Source organism: Zootermopsis nevadensis, unplaced genomic scaffold (assembly GCF_977971745.1).
Source record: "Zootermopsis nevadensis isolate Lab colony 2312 unplaced genomic scaffold, Znev_1.0 Znev_ptg000022l, whole genome shotgun sequence".
Classification (NCBI taxonomy): Eukaryota; Metazoa; Arthropoda; class Insecta; order Blattodea; family Termopsidae; genus Zootermopsis; species Zootermopsis nevadensis.
In genome coordinates this window covers 9,123,805-9,142,094 of record NW_028259154.1, presented here as the reverse complement: position 1 = coordinate 9,142,094, position 18,290 = coordinate 9,123,805, and the positions used below count along the sequence as shown (strand labels likewise).

The window sequence follows — 18,290 nt, the reverse complement described above, 5'->3', positions numbered from 1 at the left end:
GTCCAGAAGTAAAAATTATTGAAAATCATGTTTCCAGACTCAACTGTTGGAATTATTTACCGAGAACAAGCCGTTACTGTCCTACATTCTTTGCATCATCACCAGTAAAAAGATATGGCGACGTTGCCACGGTGACATGTCGGCGAAACGTGGATCTGTTTCCAGAGAGTTTCAAAGAGACAAAGGTACATCTTTTATCTGGCTGACCAAGGCGTTAAGAATACATTTCTAGCTTTCAGCTTAACAAGACCTTCTAATATGACTTTATCAACCTGCGTTTATTATGAATCCCATTAGTACAACGAAAGAGGCGATTCAGACCTGTAAGGATTTGTACGCTCAAATGAAGAACGTACAAGAACAAGGTTAAGTTACGCGCTTGACTAAGCATCATATGACACAGCATGGAAACACAGAAGACGTGGTAGGCAAAGCGCCCCATTATGGGGAAATGTTTAATTCCATGACCCAGCTCCAGTGACAAACTTTCGCCACATTAGCAACCATCAGTAACGAACAATGAATGTAATGACAGAAAAATAACATAACAACCAATGTAGTCTACTTAAACTGCAACGATGCATGTGATATTGCTTTCTCTGACACTTTCACTCTTCCCAGTACACACCCTATTACTTTCACCGTAAGAGGCAACTAACTGTAAATAAATCTGGCAAAAGTCCAATATAAGTACACGAATTATAGCATGGCGCCAACTCTCGAAATACAAACAATATAACTGGAAAGTAGGTTTACAGATACTGTTTAATGTTCAATAATGATAACTTGTATTTGATAATACTGTATCAACTGGTAATTTAATTTAAGGCCTAGTAGACTTCTCATATCAAATATCAGTAGTTAAGTGGTAAGTTATATTACTGTGTGTTCGGAACGTCCTAGGTTGGATTTATTGCCCACAGGCTGGCTGCAGTGATTTAAAGTGTTTGCCGTTTATCTCAGCCCGTCAAGGCGAATACGAATTCTTAATCTCACATCATTCACAGTTTACCACTTACAAATCGGCGCTTCTTTATATTTACACAGTCGAAATAAATTATTACAAATCAGGCCTTAGATTAAACGTACAGAACCGACTTGAGATAAGCGATTGTAAAAAATTACAAATATTATAAGTGAACATATTATTTGCGTATTTTACAACGCTGTATCAACTACTGTTGTCACATAGCAACAAATGATGTGTAGTATGATGATAATGGACGAAGAAACTGAAAAGATGTGGGCCGAATGTGGCAAAACTGAGTAGTATTTGGTTAACAATGTCTTAAGTGGATTATAGTCACGGATAAACCTCACTGACCCACAATTCGCTACCTGAATACTGAACACTGTTCCGATTAGCCTATGAGTAACTGTTTGAGCTTCTAAGCGTCAGAAGCAACTTACAAGAAAATTCACTGTACGTTACATACATAATATTCGGTGATACGTCAACAATAATATGAAAATAACAAGGTTTTTAACTGGAATATTTAAGTCAAAATAAAATAAATTTGAGTTTATTTTCGCCTGTCTTACATTACACAAATGAACGTAACTTATGTATCGGTTCTAATGGTTTTTCTGATGGTATATTACAATTTTTTTTAATGAATTTCTGGTCTTGTCTATCGTCGAATATTCAGCCTGAAGATCTGTCCCACTTTCCGCTACGTAATAATATCTGCATATGATAATACTGTCACCAGGATGCATGTCCCGTCCAGAACCCAACAAGAAACGTGACGCCGTGATCGTTCGACAACTTCTCCTGCTGGTCTGTTAGGCGGATCAGCCTACATTAACATAACAAGGCGTTTCATCTGAAAAGGATACTCTTAATGTCTCGATGGAAATTCAATTCAATTCAATTCAATTAATTTATTTACGTGTTTGCCAACAGCAAGAAGCCAATAACAGGCAAACACAGATAATACATACAATAATAATGAAATAAAAATTAAAAATATTACACAAACGGATTAACTAAACTTATAAATATACAGTATTAAATATAACTGCCAAGTACAGGCAAACCCAAAATAGAAACAATATTAACACAGAGCAAAAAATGAAGGAATATAAATAAAAACAAATAATCCACGTAGGGAACACTAATATAATTGTAAAACTTTAAAAAATATAAAAAGACAGATAACCAAGCTAGATCATTTCCCTTGTTGAGAACGTTCGCTCAAGGGAGACAATGTTTGTGCTAAATACGTCCAAAGATTTACATACGTCATTTGCAGCGATGACGCACCTGGCTGAAGGACTATGCCTTAGTGCACTGCTCACACTAAAAGTAGAAAATTCTCTTATTTGCCTCTGTATTTTTAACACAGACACATGGAACTCCCGTTTAAGAGTCTGTCTTATCTCATTATGGCAAGAGACTTATGGATCATTCCTAATACGTTCACTTGAACTGGACTGTAATACTGCTGCTACTGGTATCACTTCTGTTTTGTACCAAATTTCATATTATATTTATAAGTGAATAAACTTGTTCATTTAAGCGATATTTCAAGTTTTCACGAGAATGTGAGTATGACAGCTTTGTGAGATATTGCGTTGTGTAATCTCGTATTTTGGCCGACGTTTCAGAGGATGAGGCCGGACGAGTGAATGGTGGGTGGGGGGAGATGATGTGATCCCATTGGTTCCCTTTTTCTTTCTATCCTCACCTTCCCCCTAATCATCTACCAACCCAAAGCCGACCGTTGAAGGACAACTTTGATTCATGCCGGTATCTGTAATAGAATCTACGTAGTCTCATGAGAGCATTTCGGTCACCTTCATGAGAGGCAACATATTTAAAGAAGCCCGCATGAACTGTATAAGGGGGAGTGACTTTCTAATCACCCTGTCGAAACCGATGAATTCCAAACAATATGATGTAAATTTGTTCATTGCTGTTGTGGAAATATCGCTGCAGTTAATCATTATTATTCATTGTTAATTAAGAAACGTTAGACTATGTGTGCTTTGGATAATAGGCCCCTTCATCAGCACACTCTAATGACTTGTAGTGGGCGGGATCCTTTCATGTTGTAACCTCGTTATCGTAGTTAAAGTCATACTATCTTGGTCACGTCATGATATCGTCGCCGGAACTGAAGCTAATACAGCGATCTATATAAAACCGACCCATTAACAATAAGCCGTGTTAAACATAATTCTCCATTTACGTTTCTTTATTACAGTCAAAACATAAATTCAGAAATGTAAAAATACGAAGTCCAAAATATTTTGACGATGATATGCACATTCATTATTGCGTTTCAAAGCTTTGTACATCGTCTGTTAGCCTTATTAGTAACATAAATAAACGTTTCAGAAAGTAAATTTGTCTCTGTCCTCAGATAAAAACGTTGAGAGTACCTAGTAAGCTAGTCCAGTTAAAAAGCGCGACCTTCATTCACTGGACTGAATTACGCCCGTTAGAAACAGCTAACCACAAACAATGGGACAATTTAGAACCATCAGACGTAGCTAACTTAATCACTGAACTGAGTCAAATCTGTTAAAGAAAGGTAAACAAAATCACAGGATGCAACTGGGTCTGTTAGAAATAGCTAACCAAATCACTGTATTTAGTTTGGTCCATTACAAAGACTCCCCCAATAACTGAACTGGGTTGGGTCTGTTAGAAATAGTTTTCCTAAATCACTTCATTGAGTCAGGTTACAAAGCGGTAACCTCAATTGCCAAATAGCACTGGGCCCATTAGATTAGAGTTAACCTCAATAACTGAATTGACTTGAGCCCCATTAGACAGATAATCTCAACACGGACCAAACTGAGTAGTTAGACCGAGGTTGGAAATTACCGAAACGTTGTCTTCTGTTCAGATTATTAGACGATAGACAGAGTCTAAAAACACAATAATATTAATAACAAGTTTCTTTATAAATATAACCTCAAATTTTCACTGAAAAACTATTATATGTTGAACGGGAAACTACGGACATAACAAAATCAGGATTCAATGTTGTTTATGCGATAAAAGCGAAAGTTCAAAATTCGTGCAAATATAAATTTCAATACTATTATTTCTCTAAATATATGTAGCACTGATTCATTACTTCACGCTTAAGCCAGAGTGTCTACTGCCTGAAATAGTCCAGTGCATAATAAACAAATAAAATCTACCCATTGACAATCAATATACTGATTAGTCTACTTCTATGTGAGTGATCTCCCGAAACGTCGTGTATATCAACTACGCTTCAGGCAATGACCAGTGCCCATCTTATAAAATTATGCTGAACAACGTTCTTCAAACACACAACTAAGATATTCTTTAGCGATTTATGATAAAATATTAGCCACTGATAAAAATTTATGAAGTACCACAGATTAAAGCAGAAATTATGAGTCAAGGCCCTGCCGCAAATCTATTCAGCTGCTTATAACACATATAAAGATAACAAACATTAAACTTACATCCGAGTTTGTGCACTGGTCAAAGATACGAGTAACCCACAGCCTAAAAATAAGGATGCTTCCATTATGCTGCTATAACAGTCTTATTATGGTTGCAATAGTTGAGGTTTTCACTGTGCTGATTACGTAGATGGCTGGCTGTCTTCTGGGCTGTTGTGCCGTGTAGTCTGCTGGAAGTATCGACGTTTAAGAGGTCCTTGCTGCCTCCATTATCATTGCGATCGCGGAAGCAAGGACCTCTGAAACGTCGATAATCTTCCACCGGACTACACGGCGAGCCCAGAAGACAGCTACCTGTTAAGGTTGTCCAGAAGTCTGAAAATGTGCTTACAATTTCATGAGAGAAACTATAGTTTTCGTGGTCCTAAATCCGTACACTTTTGGCTGTATTTAACAGTCGATCGTCTTCTGATCTTCCTAATTAATGGCTATAAACAAATTACCATAAACTGAAGACAAACCACATGAGATATAAACCACGAATGTCAATAACTTTAACCACAATGAGGTTCCAGGATTCTCAGTTTATCAGAATGAGTAATGGCTGCTCTTATGTTTCCGTTTTGTCTTTTGTAAAATTTCTAACTGTTAGACGGGAAATATTTATTTGTGCTAAATGAACAGAAACGGAACAGGCGCAGAAAGGTGAATAATATTAAAATGTATCTAATAAGAACTAAGTTTGAAGAAACAGTCAAATGTGACCGTAATTTGAAGTTTCTATTCATCGTGTGTTCATTGCACTCACCAGGCAATAACGTGCCGGCATCCCGCCTTAAAACTTTGTTCAAATAAAGGAACAAGAACAAAAAACAATGCGGCACAAACAAACCAAACAGAACGGAAACTTCGCTAGACCCAGCAAGAAGTTGAATAAAGCGAACCCTTCTACAGCAACACATGTAGGGCGTGTAAGTTCAATCCGCTATTTGTGTAGAACGAGGGCTGGTTCTCAGAAGAACATGAACTACAAACGTCTGAAAATAAACATCCCACGAAAATATACGGACTAGAGGTGGGTGATGCAGACAGCAGTGAAATACGTGATTTATAAAGCTCACATAGCGTGGTTAAGACCGTGCAATGTGGACCTAAGGATCAATAATGTTCTAAAAATGCAGCTTTGATGGCGAAACAATGAATAAAGAATATTAAGAGACTTAAAAAATTTACTTGAAAGACCGAGAAAAAAATATTAAGATAATATAAGACGTTTCTCAACCTTTTAAAACCGAGACTTAACCAACGAGAACTGAGGGTAAGGTTCTGGACTAGCTTTCTTCTACATTCATATGGATCAGGATAATGACCAACAAGAGGCTTCTATGAATACAGTAATAAACATTCGAGTTTCATTAAAGCCGGGAGATTTACTGAGAAGATGATCGACTATTAGTTCCTCAAGAATTATTCAACTCTGACCCATTCAGGTGGGTAGACTTATAAACTATCTTCTCCGAATGTGGCTGAGAAGTGGACAGAAACACATTGGTCGCAAGCCCATATCGAGAAACAGAAATCGAAACCACAAAACTTTAGAACCGTGGTAATTATACTGAAGTGAATTCCTGCAAGCTCTAAAGTCTCCCTTCCTTTTACAGTACGTACGTCAAAATCTTGCAACAGCCCATGCAAACAACGAAGCAAGAGACGTGGCGTCGAAGAATATATACAGCTGCAATTAACTCCGGAAACGAAATTATAAACAGGCGTACAGACGTGTCTAATGTATAATATTAGATGTAATATATACTAAATCTCAAAGGAAATAATAATAAATATTTGCCCAACATCCCGGGTGAACACGACATTAGTGAACTTTAGAAAGCCGCCATTCTAGGAACATCATATATTATTCGAAAGATGCTGATAATAATGTCCCACACGAAATCTATATACTGCATGTAACACATATTTAGAAACAAAATGTGTTTCAGAAATAGCTGCTGCACTATGTACCTTAGGGGCAAGGTTTGTCTCAGGTACACAGAAGTAAATACTCTGCAAAATGGTGAACAATGGAATAATATTAATAATATTAATAAGCAACTGAAACTGTTTCCAGGTCACTCAGAAAATATTTGGCCAACATTCCGGGCGAACACGACATCAGGGAACTGCAGAAGACCGCTATTTTAGGATCTTCATATATCATTCGAAAGACGTTGTCGTAAAATATATGGTCATCTCTAACACTAAAACTATATAATACATGTAGGACGTGTTAAAAAGAAAATTTATTCCGGAAATAGCTGCTGCACTATGTACCTTAGGGACAAGGTTTGTCTCGGGTACATGGAAGTAAATACCCTATAAAGTGGTGAATAGATGGAATAATAATAATAATAATAATAATTCAGGATAACCAGATAACTATTTTGTGGAACCAACAAGTCAAAACAGATAGAACCATTCCAAATAACAAACCAGATATTAGCTATAACCCGAAATAAAAATGGAACTTTTGGTATAGCAATACGAACTGACAGGAATGTACGAGGGTGTTTCAAAAAGTAACAGCAAATTAAATATTTTGAGATATATAATTTAATTAGAGATACAAATGATATGTCATTTTTCTACATAATCACCCTCCTTTTCAATAAACTTCTCACACCGTTGCACCAACTTCTTTATTCCATCAGAAAAAAATGTTTTTGGTTGTGCCTTCAGCCAGGAATGCACCGCATCTTTGACCTCGTCATCATTCCCAAATCAACGCGTCCTTCAGGGGTCCAAACACATGATAATCAGAGGCAGAAAGGTCAGGGCTGTAAGATCTGAAATCTCAATCTCCGAATTGTGTGAGGGCGTGCGTTATCATGGACGACCGGATTGATGTTCGCCCATTTTTAAACGCATCTACCCACTCGTCCACTCTTCTCTCGCCAATGCAGCATTCTTCTATGAATTTCACGAGGTTTCACACCTTCTGACCACAAAAATCTGATGATTGCTCGCTGCTCCTCTACGGTGCAAACAGCTAAGGGCGCCGCCATTTCATTTATGCATCCCTTCCAAGTACGCCACGCCATTTATTGGGCAGTGTCAAAACCTTCTCTAAGAATGTATCTTCCCTGTGCGGGAGTTTGGAATTCCTGGGGTATTAATTACGTGAAATATTGTCAATTTGCTGTTACTTTTTGAAACGCCCTCGTAATTAAGAAGGAAGTGGAGAAGATCTTGAAATACAAGGACCTTCTCATACAAATACAGAGAATGTTGAAAGTGAAAGCGAAAGTAATTCCAATAATTATAGCAGCAACTGAAACTGTCTCCAAGTCACTCAGAAAATATTTGGCGAACATTCCGGGCGAACACGACATCAGGGAACTTCAGAAAACTGCCAATTTAGAATCTTCATACATCATTCGATACACGCTGTCGTAAAATATGTAGTCATCTCTAACAATAAAACTATATAAACACGTGCTAAAAGCAATATGTATCCCGGAAATAGCTGCTGCCCTATGTACCTTAGGGACAACGTCTGTCTCGGGTACATGGAAGTAAATACCTTATAAAGTGGTGAATAGATGGGATAATAATAATAATACTGATAACAAGCTTCATAATGGATATTCTTACAAACAAATATTTATTTATTTAGTGTTCTGTCTGAAGACAGGTTCATTATTCTGCCCAAAAAAGTGTTCGCCAGTTTTCCCTATTCGCAGCTTCTCGTTTTAAATCCTGAAACTTCATCTTCTTTCCTTGTTTAAGATCGTCGGTTAGCACAAACAAGTATATAATTAAAATTATTTATAAATGACCAGTACAGTTTTTGTAGAAACTTTCAAATTACAGAGCACTGCCCGGATTTCTTAGATTGTTACTTCGTGTCCCAGTACGTGACCTACATTAGCGGGAATTTGGAACGTGCATGGGAATATAATATGAAAACTGATCTTAAAGAAACGGTGTGAGGGTGTGGGTTGAAACCATCTGGCTCAGGACAGGGTCCAGGTGCTGCCTCTTTGAACATGGCAACAAATCTCTGGGATTCGCAGACAACTGATAATTTCTTAATTATAAGCTTTTCAATAGGAATTCTTCTCCACGAACTTAATTATAAGAATATGAACATAAAAATACCTAATTCAGAACTGTGAAATAACTCATTAATGTAGGAATTGCATTAATTATTTCAACACAAAAATAATTTTTATATCATAAGTAGTTCTCTCTATGATTTGTTGCTAGTCTTTTTGGTTATAACGCCGCTTGAACTTGTAAGCAGATACCAGGGTTTCGGAGGAACATACTGCCTCTATCTTCAGGGTTGAAAATGTAGGCAGTATGTTCTTCGGGAAGGTTGATATATACCTATAACAACATGACGTTAAATTTAGAAGATCAAAGCAGACAATAAAACTTTTTCCGTAAAGAATCTGAGAAAAACTGACGTAAGTTTGATTTTAAACAGCCACTTCCCTCTGAGACAGCGGATGCTGTATCTTGATCGTGACGCGACACTCACCATGTTGGCGTCTTCTGCGTAGGGTGGCTCCTCCAAATCGGCGCCACTTCCCCTTCGGCTGTCGCCGGGGCTGGAGTGGCGCCGGGATCGAGAACCCGGCGCGTCCCGGTCGGGGCTGTTGTAATCCTGAGAAGAAGCAACCGCACGTGGGCGGAACACACCTGTTATCACGTGTCCGGACACCACGAGCTACTAACACCTCACGCTGCATGACTACATAACACAGACGATGAAGAACACTCTTGCACGCAAAGAGTTTTAAAAAATAATTATTTTTACATAATCTAAAAGGACTTAAACGAAATGATTCCAAAAATAACTCTTATTATCAACAACACGCACGTAAAAGAATGTATTTACGTCACTCATTATCTAATTTGTAAGGTATTTAATTATTTAAAAGTCATACAAAACCTTAATTGGAATATTATTATAAGTACATATGCTGAATTTGGTCGTTGCCAATTTTAATGTAGACCTACTCTACCTGTTTATAAGACGTAAGGCATTTATAAACAAATCTGGTAAACTGAAGCAAAATTCGGGGTTGCTAATACCGAATGAAAACTCTGGTTAACCAAAACTTCTCCATAGCAAAGATCAGTTGGTTAATGCTGTTTAAGGAAATGATCTCTGTTTACAGTGAGAATTACATAAAATTAATAATTACAAAATGTAGATATAGTGGCTATTAAATGAGGTGGTTCATGTAATTACTACTGGGCTTTAAGGGCCAAGGGAATAAGATATTCAGAAGAACAAATACTGAATTTCCACGTCTCGGAAACTAAGCTTGTGTTCCTTTACATCAATACGATTTTCTTAATCCAACAAACGTGTAACTCTCACGAATCGGTTTTAACTAATCTGATTATCTGTAAGAAGGTTACTAAGTCATTTAACAACAAAGGAGAAATTAGAATTTCCTTAGCATTTTGTAAAATTAAACACAGCAAGGCCTACAAAACAAAGCTTCTTTAGAAGTAACTGTTATTCCGAATTAATAAAGCAAAGAGATAAAAAATCGATTGCAGGTTCGAAAACTAATGCAAAGTTCCTTCGATCCATTCCTGTGTTGAAAATACCCATAAAATTCAGTATTTTGGGGTTATAAATCTATAGGAGCCAATAAATTAGTTTACAAATAAATTCTTTACATATTGCATAACTGAAATGAAACAAGAAATGATAAATGTCTTGATATGAAAGTAATAATATGAGCAGCAAAATTGTTGTATTAGGTACAATGTCCTGTTAAAGATTTAAGTAAGGTCATCTTATGGAATTGCTGCTGGTAAAATGGAAGTCACTTTATTTAAGGGACGTAGATAAATTTTAATTTCATATGCCTACCGAATCGAAACTATAAAACTCGTTATTTAACTAGGAAAGCTACGTCGATACATCAAGCAACAACTGTTTCACTTTTAGACTTAAAATGTACTATGGTTATTGTAAATTATTAATTTTATCACCATTTAATAAATGTTTATTCATATTGTAAGTACACGTTGAAAAAACTGGAAATTAATTATTCTAAAGAAGGCATCGCTTTATTATCTAACTCTACATAAAATATACTATAAATTACCTAAAGATCTCAAATGTGGCCTTGTTTCATAATCAGAATTGTAACGATGGAAGTATCAGTTTCAAGATCAAGGAAGCAAGCCTGTGCCATTGTCTCAACATATACTGGACGGGTACAAGAAAGTGAGACACAAACATTCAAACTTCACAATATAATCTGTTTTCAAATGGTCATGACAACAATCCCAGATCAACAGGCATTAACATGTAAACCACACACCATAAACAAAGACGCAACGGAAAGAGTAAAGCATTACACTAACCAAACTACAACACAATCATGAAGGCCATAAAACTCAGAGAAACGCTAAACAATGATGCAGCCCCCCCCCCCCCCAACGGTCAAAGCAACAGTGATGTCACGTGTAAAATTTTGGGAGTCTGCATGGATGTATCTTGTCTATGCGTATGGCTTTAAAAGTCTGACTCCAGAACTCCCTGGGCAAATGCGGAATTCTACAGGGTGGTTAAAAAATTCACAGAAAGATTTTTGTGTCATTATTAGTAACACAAATCCACAAAGTATGTGGGTTAACCTACAGTAGTATTTCCTTGATTTACACAATTATATATTTTGTAAACCTTTAGAGATGTATACAGTCATGTTACCTTTTTTCAGAAGATGAAATTATTTATAAGAAACACGTATAAATGTTTAGCAACTTCCAAAAGCGCATTAAATCACACTCTTAAATTCAAGTAATACTCCGACAAGAATTACTTAAACAGTAACAGACCGAGGTAATCAACCAGTTTTACACTTCTGTGAGTTCGTTCAGGGTACGCAATAGACAGAAGGCTGGGTTAGTCCCACTGTATCCGTATAATCAATGTCTGCGCCGAAAATTACAAACATGGTGACAGCGCAAAACATCGGGGGCGGTAATTATGTACAAAGGAAAACAGTTGCTAATAATTTATTTGTAATTTATACTAGTGTCTCGAAAGAGCTGGCAATATGATCATGGATGTTGTATATCTAAAAATTTGAAACGAAATTCGCAGCCTATTTAAAGTTATTGATCTGACTAGGGGTTTGTAATGCTGATTTCTGCAAATTACTTTCAACCTCTTCGTTAATTTTGGTTATCGTACGTAGAGGGCCAGCCCCACTTATATCTCTGCGTTTTTACAATGAGAAACCGTAGGAGTTATAGATTTGTAGCAACACAGCAAGGACACATCATCAACCGCCTACGTCAGTGTCTGTTTACAAGTCTATGCTGCGGCACAACCCAGAAGAACTTCGCCAACCTCATAAATATTTAGTTCTCCCAGAAAACACTCACAAAAAAGTGACGTTCAGGCATGAAAGAATTTTATAAAGATCGGCTGCATCGAACAATACACTATTTTATGAAAATGGTAAATACCCTACATTACACAAACTAATAATATTAAGTAATGTTGATTTCAGTTACAAATAATGTTACTGGGATACTGCCTGAGCACTGCGGGTCCCAACTTTTCGTTGGCTTGAGCTATAGACATTTTAGGTAGGAATCCTTGGATGAGAGATCGGCCCGTCGCAAGGCCTCTACCTATACACAGGACAGCACAACACAGAAAGACGCCGACAAACATCAATGGCTTGAGTGGGATTCGAACCCACGGTCCCTACGACCAAGCTGCACAAGACCCACGCCTCAGACCACGCGGCCACTGCGGACCCCACAAATAATGTTAATGGATAAAATTGTTTAATGAGCATTAGAATACGCCATTAGGAAGGTCCAAGAAAACTGGGTGAGACTGAAATTGAATGGAACACATCAGCTTCTGGTCTATGCTACTGTTATATATTGGGGAATAACATTAAATAACATAAAGAGAAACATAGAAGTTCTAATTGACTCCAATAAGAAGGTTGGTCTAGAAGTAAACAGAGAATATGTTGAAGTCTCTTCACCAGAATGCAGGGAAAAATCATAACATAAAGATAGGTAATGGATCGTGTGAAAATTTGGCAAAATTCAGATATTTGGGAGAGATAATAACAAATTTAAATTTGATACATGAGGAAAGTAAGAGCAGACTAAATTCGGGCAATGTCTGCAACAGTTCAGTTCCGAATATGTTGTCTTTTCGTCTGCTGTCCAAAAACGTCAAGATTAAAATATACAAAACTATAATTTTTCCTGCAGTTTTGTAAGAGAGGAATGTGGATTGAGGGAGTTGCTGAGAAGAATATTTGGACCCAAGGGGAATAAATTGTAGGAGGCTGGAGAAAGTTACTTAATGAGAAACTTTATAAGTTGTAGACGATGAGATGGGCAGGGCATGTAGCCTGCATTGAAGAGAAAAGGAATGCATACAGGGTTTTGGTGCGCAAATCATAAGGAAAGGGACCATTGTGAAGACCTAGACGTATGTGGGAGAATAATATAAAAATTGACCTTAGAGAAATAGGATGGAATAACACGGACTGGATTCATCTGGCTCAGGACATGGACCAGTGGCGGGCTCTCGTGAACACGGTAATGAACTTTAGGTTTCCACAAAATTTGGAAACTTTTGCATGGCTGAACGATCGATGGCTTCTCAGGAAGGACTCGGGTCCAAGGAGTAAGTAAATATGAGAAATACTGCAGCGGAACATGTGACATTTCTTAAGGCAACACACAACTTCCTTTTATCAGGCGAGACACGGCCCATTTTATACTTGGAAGAAACCTATTCGTAAAATGTAGGTTGGTATACGTGATCCTGGGGCTAGGTAGACCGGAAGTCAGTTGGAAAAGGAAACAACAGTAGGCTATGTGAGATTTCAGGTTCGATTATGGACCCGATAAAACCGGATTCTTTTTAGGAAACAAATTAATTTTTAGATGTAAATGTGGACAGTTAATTCAGATTAGCATTCAGAAAATAACGCTAATTTACGCAAACTGATTTATAAATTACTTATTTAGATTTCGATCTTTATATTTTGTTTTTAACGATAAAGATAGACGTGTAATTTTAATTTATTAATGTAAAACGGCCCACAATTGTATAAAAACGAATTTAACACAAAGGTACAGGTTTAAAATAATTTCCTGCTGCGTTTACGTACATTTCGGTGTCGTTAAGTAAGGTTAAACCTTACGTTAATGTCTGGCACTAATAAGCAGAAAGTCTTGCATTGTATTAGACCTTACGACACCTAATATTTCTTACATCGGAAGAACAAATTCTAGTAGCAGAGAAAAAACCGTCATGTGTAACGGACACAAAATAATTCGCTATATGTTCTCGTAAAGTAAAATTATGGCGAGACAGTTTTTAAAATAATAGGCTACAGTTTGAATTATAAATTGCATTTCATAATCACATATTAAAAATGCGGTAAAACGTAAACGACTTACATTCGTGAATAATTTTATATACACTGTGAATAATAATAATTCAAACTGCAAATATAATAATTCCATTTATAAATTATCGTTACATTAACAAGAAAAGGTTCTAGTGATTAATGTGACAGATTAGTGTTCAAAAGGAACACGTTCGATTCTGAACGTTGCCAATAATCTTAAATTAATAATATAGTTAAAATATGTTATATTTACAACCAATTACCAGAAGGCAGAAGTAGAATGCGAAACCCATAATACAAAAAGCACTTACTGACTGTTAAAGCAGGCGGTAGATATAGTTACCACTGGGCTTTGAATGATTAAAAACAAATACCACACCAACTTCATGAACAAATCACCAAACATTTCCCCAAGCCCGTGTTAACTAACCCATATATTATGTAACGTTCGAAGATTCACCTAGAAGCGCACGCTCACGAAAATTCAAAAAACGATAATCTCATCCTAACGATATATTTAAATACGCACACGTTTCGGAATCGATTAATGCTCCATCAAGCATGTTTCATTACAGGGCTTAGCAAACGGATCTGAATCAAATTTAAAATCGATATCGTCGTAGAATTTCTTTGACGGTGACCCTGAGATTCGTTACCAGGTTAATGATTAGCTGACGTACAAAGGCGATAACAGAAACTAAAATAACCCAATTCTATTTGAAGGCACGATGTTTCATACCACAAGCCTACATAGTTTGTCACAATTACAGAAAAGCCGTCTCTCGAACCAAGAACTGAACGTAATCTCTTCACATAAAGTTTAAAAGACACTGATAAAAATTAGTCTTGTGTGTTCACAGGAAAGGACATGTGTTGTTTGTTATGGATACATTACTTACATCGATGTTCACTCATTGTAGACTGAAATATACTGTTATAAGCCTATAAGCATCGCAGATATCACTTGTGCAGATAATTTTTTTTTGTTATTTCGATAAATATTCACCACATCAAAAATGTTTAAATAAGTGAATCAGATATGAATGAAGTATATATTGTCTTAGCAACATATTAATTATGAACAGGTCTGATCAGGTCTGTAATTCGATCTCATCTTCATAAAAAAGGAATTAAAAAAGTAGACCTCAAATAAGTAACATCTTTTAAATTTCTTCAAGGATTTTGGAGACTTTCCTGCAGATACACGCAAGGGCATAATATCTCCTATACGTATTGCGTATTTCTTCATGCGAAGTACGCATAACAAATGTGAATGTTTAAATCTACAATAAAAGTAAGGAGATTGTGGTCAAAATACATACTAACAGAGTGCAATGTACCGTCTAATTTTTATAATCTACAGAGAGTATTTCATATAATGTATAGGATACTCAAAAATACGTAAGCAGACTTTAATACGCATAAAATGACCAGTGATTTTTGTGTTAATTTAATTATCCAACATTTATAACATACGAATGGCTTAACACTTATCTATTCTAAAGTCAGAATTTCTAAATATGCTGACGAATCTAATATGCTATACGTACCTGCAATCACGCCATTTGTTAAGAATGTATGAGGAAACTTCAAAATAACGACACACAGAAACCTACAAGGTTCATACATTCCATTCTTCACGCTCTAGTGTGAGCGAAAAACACCTTATTGGCCTCGACATACCTGTCTGTCTGTCTGTCTGTCTGCAGCATTCTTCGTTGCAATGTAAACTTCGGCAACTTTACAAGAAAACTCTGTTTCGCAACAATAACTTGTGATCACGTTAGTAAAGCAATGATCTGCATGCACTTTTTAAATATTGTATTACGAAATAAGACAACGTCCTTTTTTGTAAATAGACATTCAATCTATGCGCTGCTAAGAAGGTAATTACAATGCCATATACTACGTAAAATTATCTGTGTTAAAATTCAATACTGTTTACAGCAAAAATACATACGATGTTTTCAGTAACTTTACTTTCCGGGCCAAAGTAGAAGGCAAACCCATGATTTTTATGAGCTGGAAATAGTACTCAGTTAAATCGACTATTGTTTATGACGAAATGGACTACAGAAATGGACTGCGTAGTCAAGATAGGTTAAAGCTGTATATTTTCCATTCATGGAGAACATTCTACAATTCCAATGTTTACTAGAACATCAATGTATGTACCAACAGTTGGAAAAATTCTAAAGACATTGCAATAAAAAAATCCGATAAATAATGCAATTTACACATAACCCACATCTAGGATGGTAATATTATTCTATTCTAATGATAACCAACCGAATTTCACCCGCGGCACACGCTTATTTGTCTGACAAATGACGACACACTACAAAATGTCACCTCATGGAAAGAGGGTGAAATATTATAAAACTTTACACGGCCATAAATATCTACCTATATATAAAATCACCCTATAATAATGCAGGCATATAAAAACAAAATATAACGTACGTTGAATAAATCCATCGATAATGCACACGAGTGCGTGTATGTAACGAATTATATTTGCAAAAGATAAGATATTGATTTTCTCTGACTATAACATGCGAATATGTAATTTCATATAAAAATTCGTAACACGCCTGAAATTCATAAACATGTTGCCAGCATTACAAAGTACGAGGTAACACAAAGTTGTATGGAAACAGATGACAAATAATTTGAGGTTTTCACGGCGAAGAGTTAGAAAATTGCCATCTTCTGGGTTGTAGCGCCGTGTAGTCTGATAGAAGTTTACCGACGACGAGTCGAGTCATCATTGTCCTGATGAAGGAAGCAGCAAGCACCTCCAAAACATCGACAAACGTCCACCAGACTACACGGCTTAACAACTCAAAAGACATCTACCTTCACGTTAATTTTCACTTTAAAATATAACCAGAATCCTAAAAATGTGTAACAACGCTATCAATATGTGGTTTCGTGTACGTGATCGGTTACTGAAGAATAATTTATTTGAATTCATGCTACAGAGTTCATTTTTGGCGATTTTCACCTACTGAGACAACGATTATATCAGCAGGTATTAGCAACCATGGAAACATTAATTTCACGAAACTAATGTTCTGTACTTCCCATTCGTTTTAACATTTTTCTCTGATTTTAAATATATTTTGGTAAATAAACGACATAATTATATATACATTAAAACAAGTCACTGTGACACCATGTAGTGCAAGGTGCTGGCTGACGGAAGCTGACGTCATCGAAATTAACTAAAAGTGATGGGTATAGTGTTCCATATCAAATCTAAAACTTCTTGACGATGGTGAAGAGTCAATTGATTAAAAATTTCCTTGGATATTATCCATCGTCTAGTAAATATAAAACGTAAAACGACGTTTCGGAGATGGGACTCTATCTAGTGGGCCCAACTGTGTAGGAACCTGAAGACGGAGATAGAGTACCATCTCCGAAACGTCGTTTTTTACGTTTTATATTTACTAGACGATGGATAATATCCAAGGAAATTTTTATTCAATAGTGTTCCATGTTTCAGGTGCAAATGCAATGTCTCATTGTCCACTGAGTAATTTTCAGTGGCATTTATCTTGCTTGCCGGGAAAATGTTGCACATAAAAGAAATATTTACGGTCCTACTGGTAGACTTTCAAGGTCAGAAACAGAAAATATTCTGAATACTACCCTAGCCAGATAGAAATAAGTGCGAATTATTAATGGCTTACATCGATAACAGTAAATCGAAGTTGTTAATGACGGGGTTAGAACTTTCATTTTTTTCGGGAATTTTCTGACATTGTTTCTTTTTTTCGGGCATAATATCAACTGTCGTTACAAACACCGACTTATTCACCCAACTTTCGAACACGCATATTTCTTGCTACCATATTTTTTAATCAAATTGTTGGAATGTTACATACTTAACCTTTACCCCAGTTTCTTTGAATTCGAAATACGAAATCTACTTAAACAGAAAGAAACACGTGTCCACTATTCCCTATGATGTGCAACACAAGATTTTTAATTAATATTGAATTTATACCAAATTAAAGTTTGATCCTATTTAATGCCGTCATCATCAACGACAGAATAACACACAATGATGTCAGACACCATCCCAAGTTTGTAATATTCCCTGCCAAATTATAACACCTGTTTGTATGGCGCTGAAACGTTCTGGTACTGACATCTGACGAGTTTATCAGGCATAACTAAACACCTGAAACGCACACTGTACTTACGTTATTATCAACAACTCCAGAAAGCTTGTTATCACTTTAAATGTAATGTTTGAATAATATTAGCTGTGGAATGTGCGTAGTAAGGAGTGAATGGTGGCGGTACCTGGTGGCCGGTGTCAAACTCCTCGTCGTTGGAGAGCGCCAGGTCCGAGGTGCGCTTGTCGAGATGCGAGGAGGTAGAGGGGGAGCCCCCCTGCCAGTCCCCCGTGGGTAAAACTCTGCAAGAATAATTCCACAGGTGTGTTCGTCGGCGCGG

General features: G+C 36.5%; 1 protein-coding gene across 9 annotated transcripts in view; it reads right to left on the bottom strand.

Moving 5' to 3' along the window:
• The window catches only part of dysc (whirlin protein dyschronic), a 250,246-nt gene that overhangs the window by 66,471 nt on the left and 165,485 nt on the right, over positions 1–18,290 (bottom strand). For 4 of the 9 annotated variants that reach the window (XM_087353900.1, XM_087353899.1, XM_087353902.1 and 1 more), the window contains exons 11-12: positions 18,138–18,252; positions 8,933–9,058 (exon numbers count right to left, since the gene is read on the bottom strand). The exons of 1 other annotated variant lie outside the window; for it this stretch is intronic. In XM_087353900.1, the coding sequence (XP_087210026.1) occupies positions 8,933–9,058; positions 18,138–18,252 (241 nt within the window). Of the gene's footprint in view, positions 1–1,537; positions 1,800–8,932; positions 9,059–18,137; positions 18,253–18,290 lie in introns of those variants that run through there. 4 more of the 9 variants (XM_087353903.1, XM_087353904.1, XM_087353906.1 and 1 more) reach the window with 3 other exon arrangements.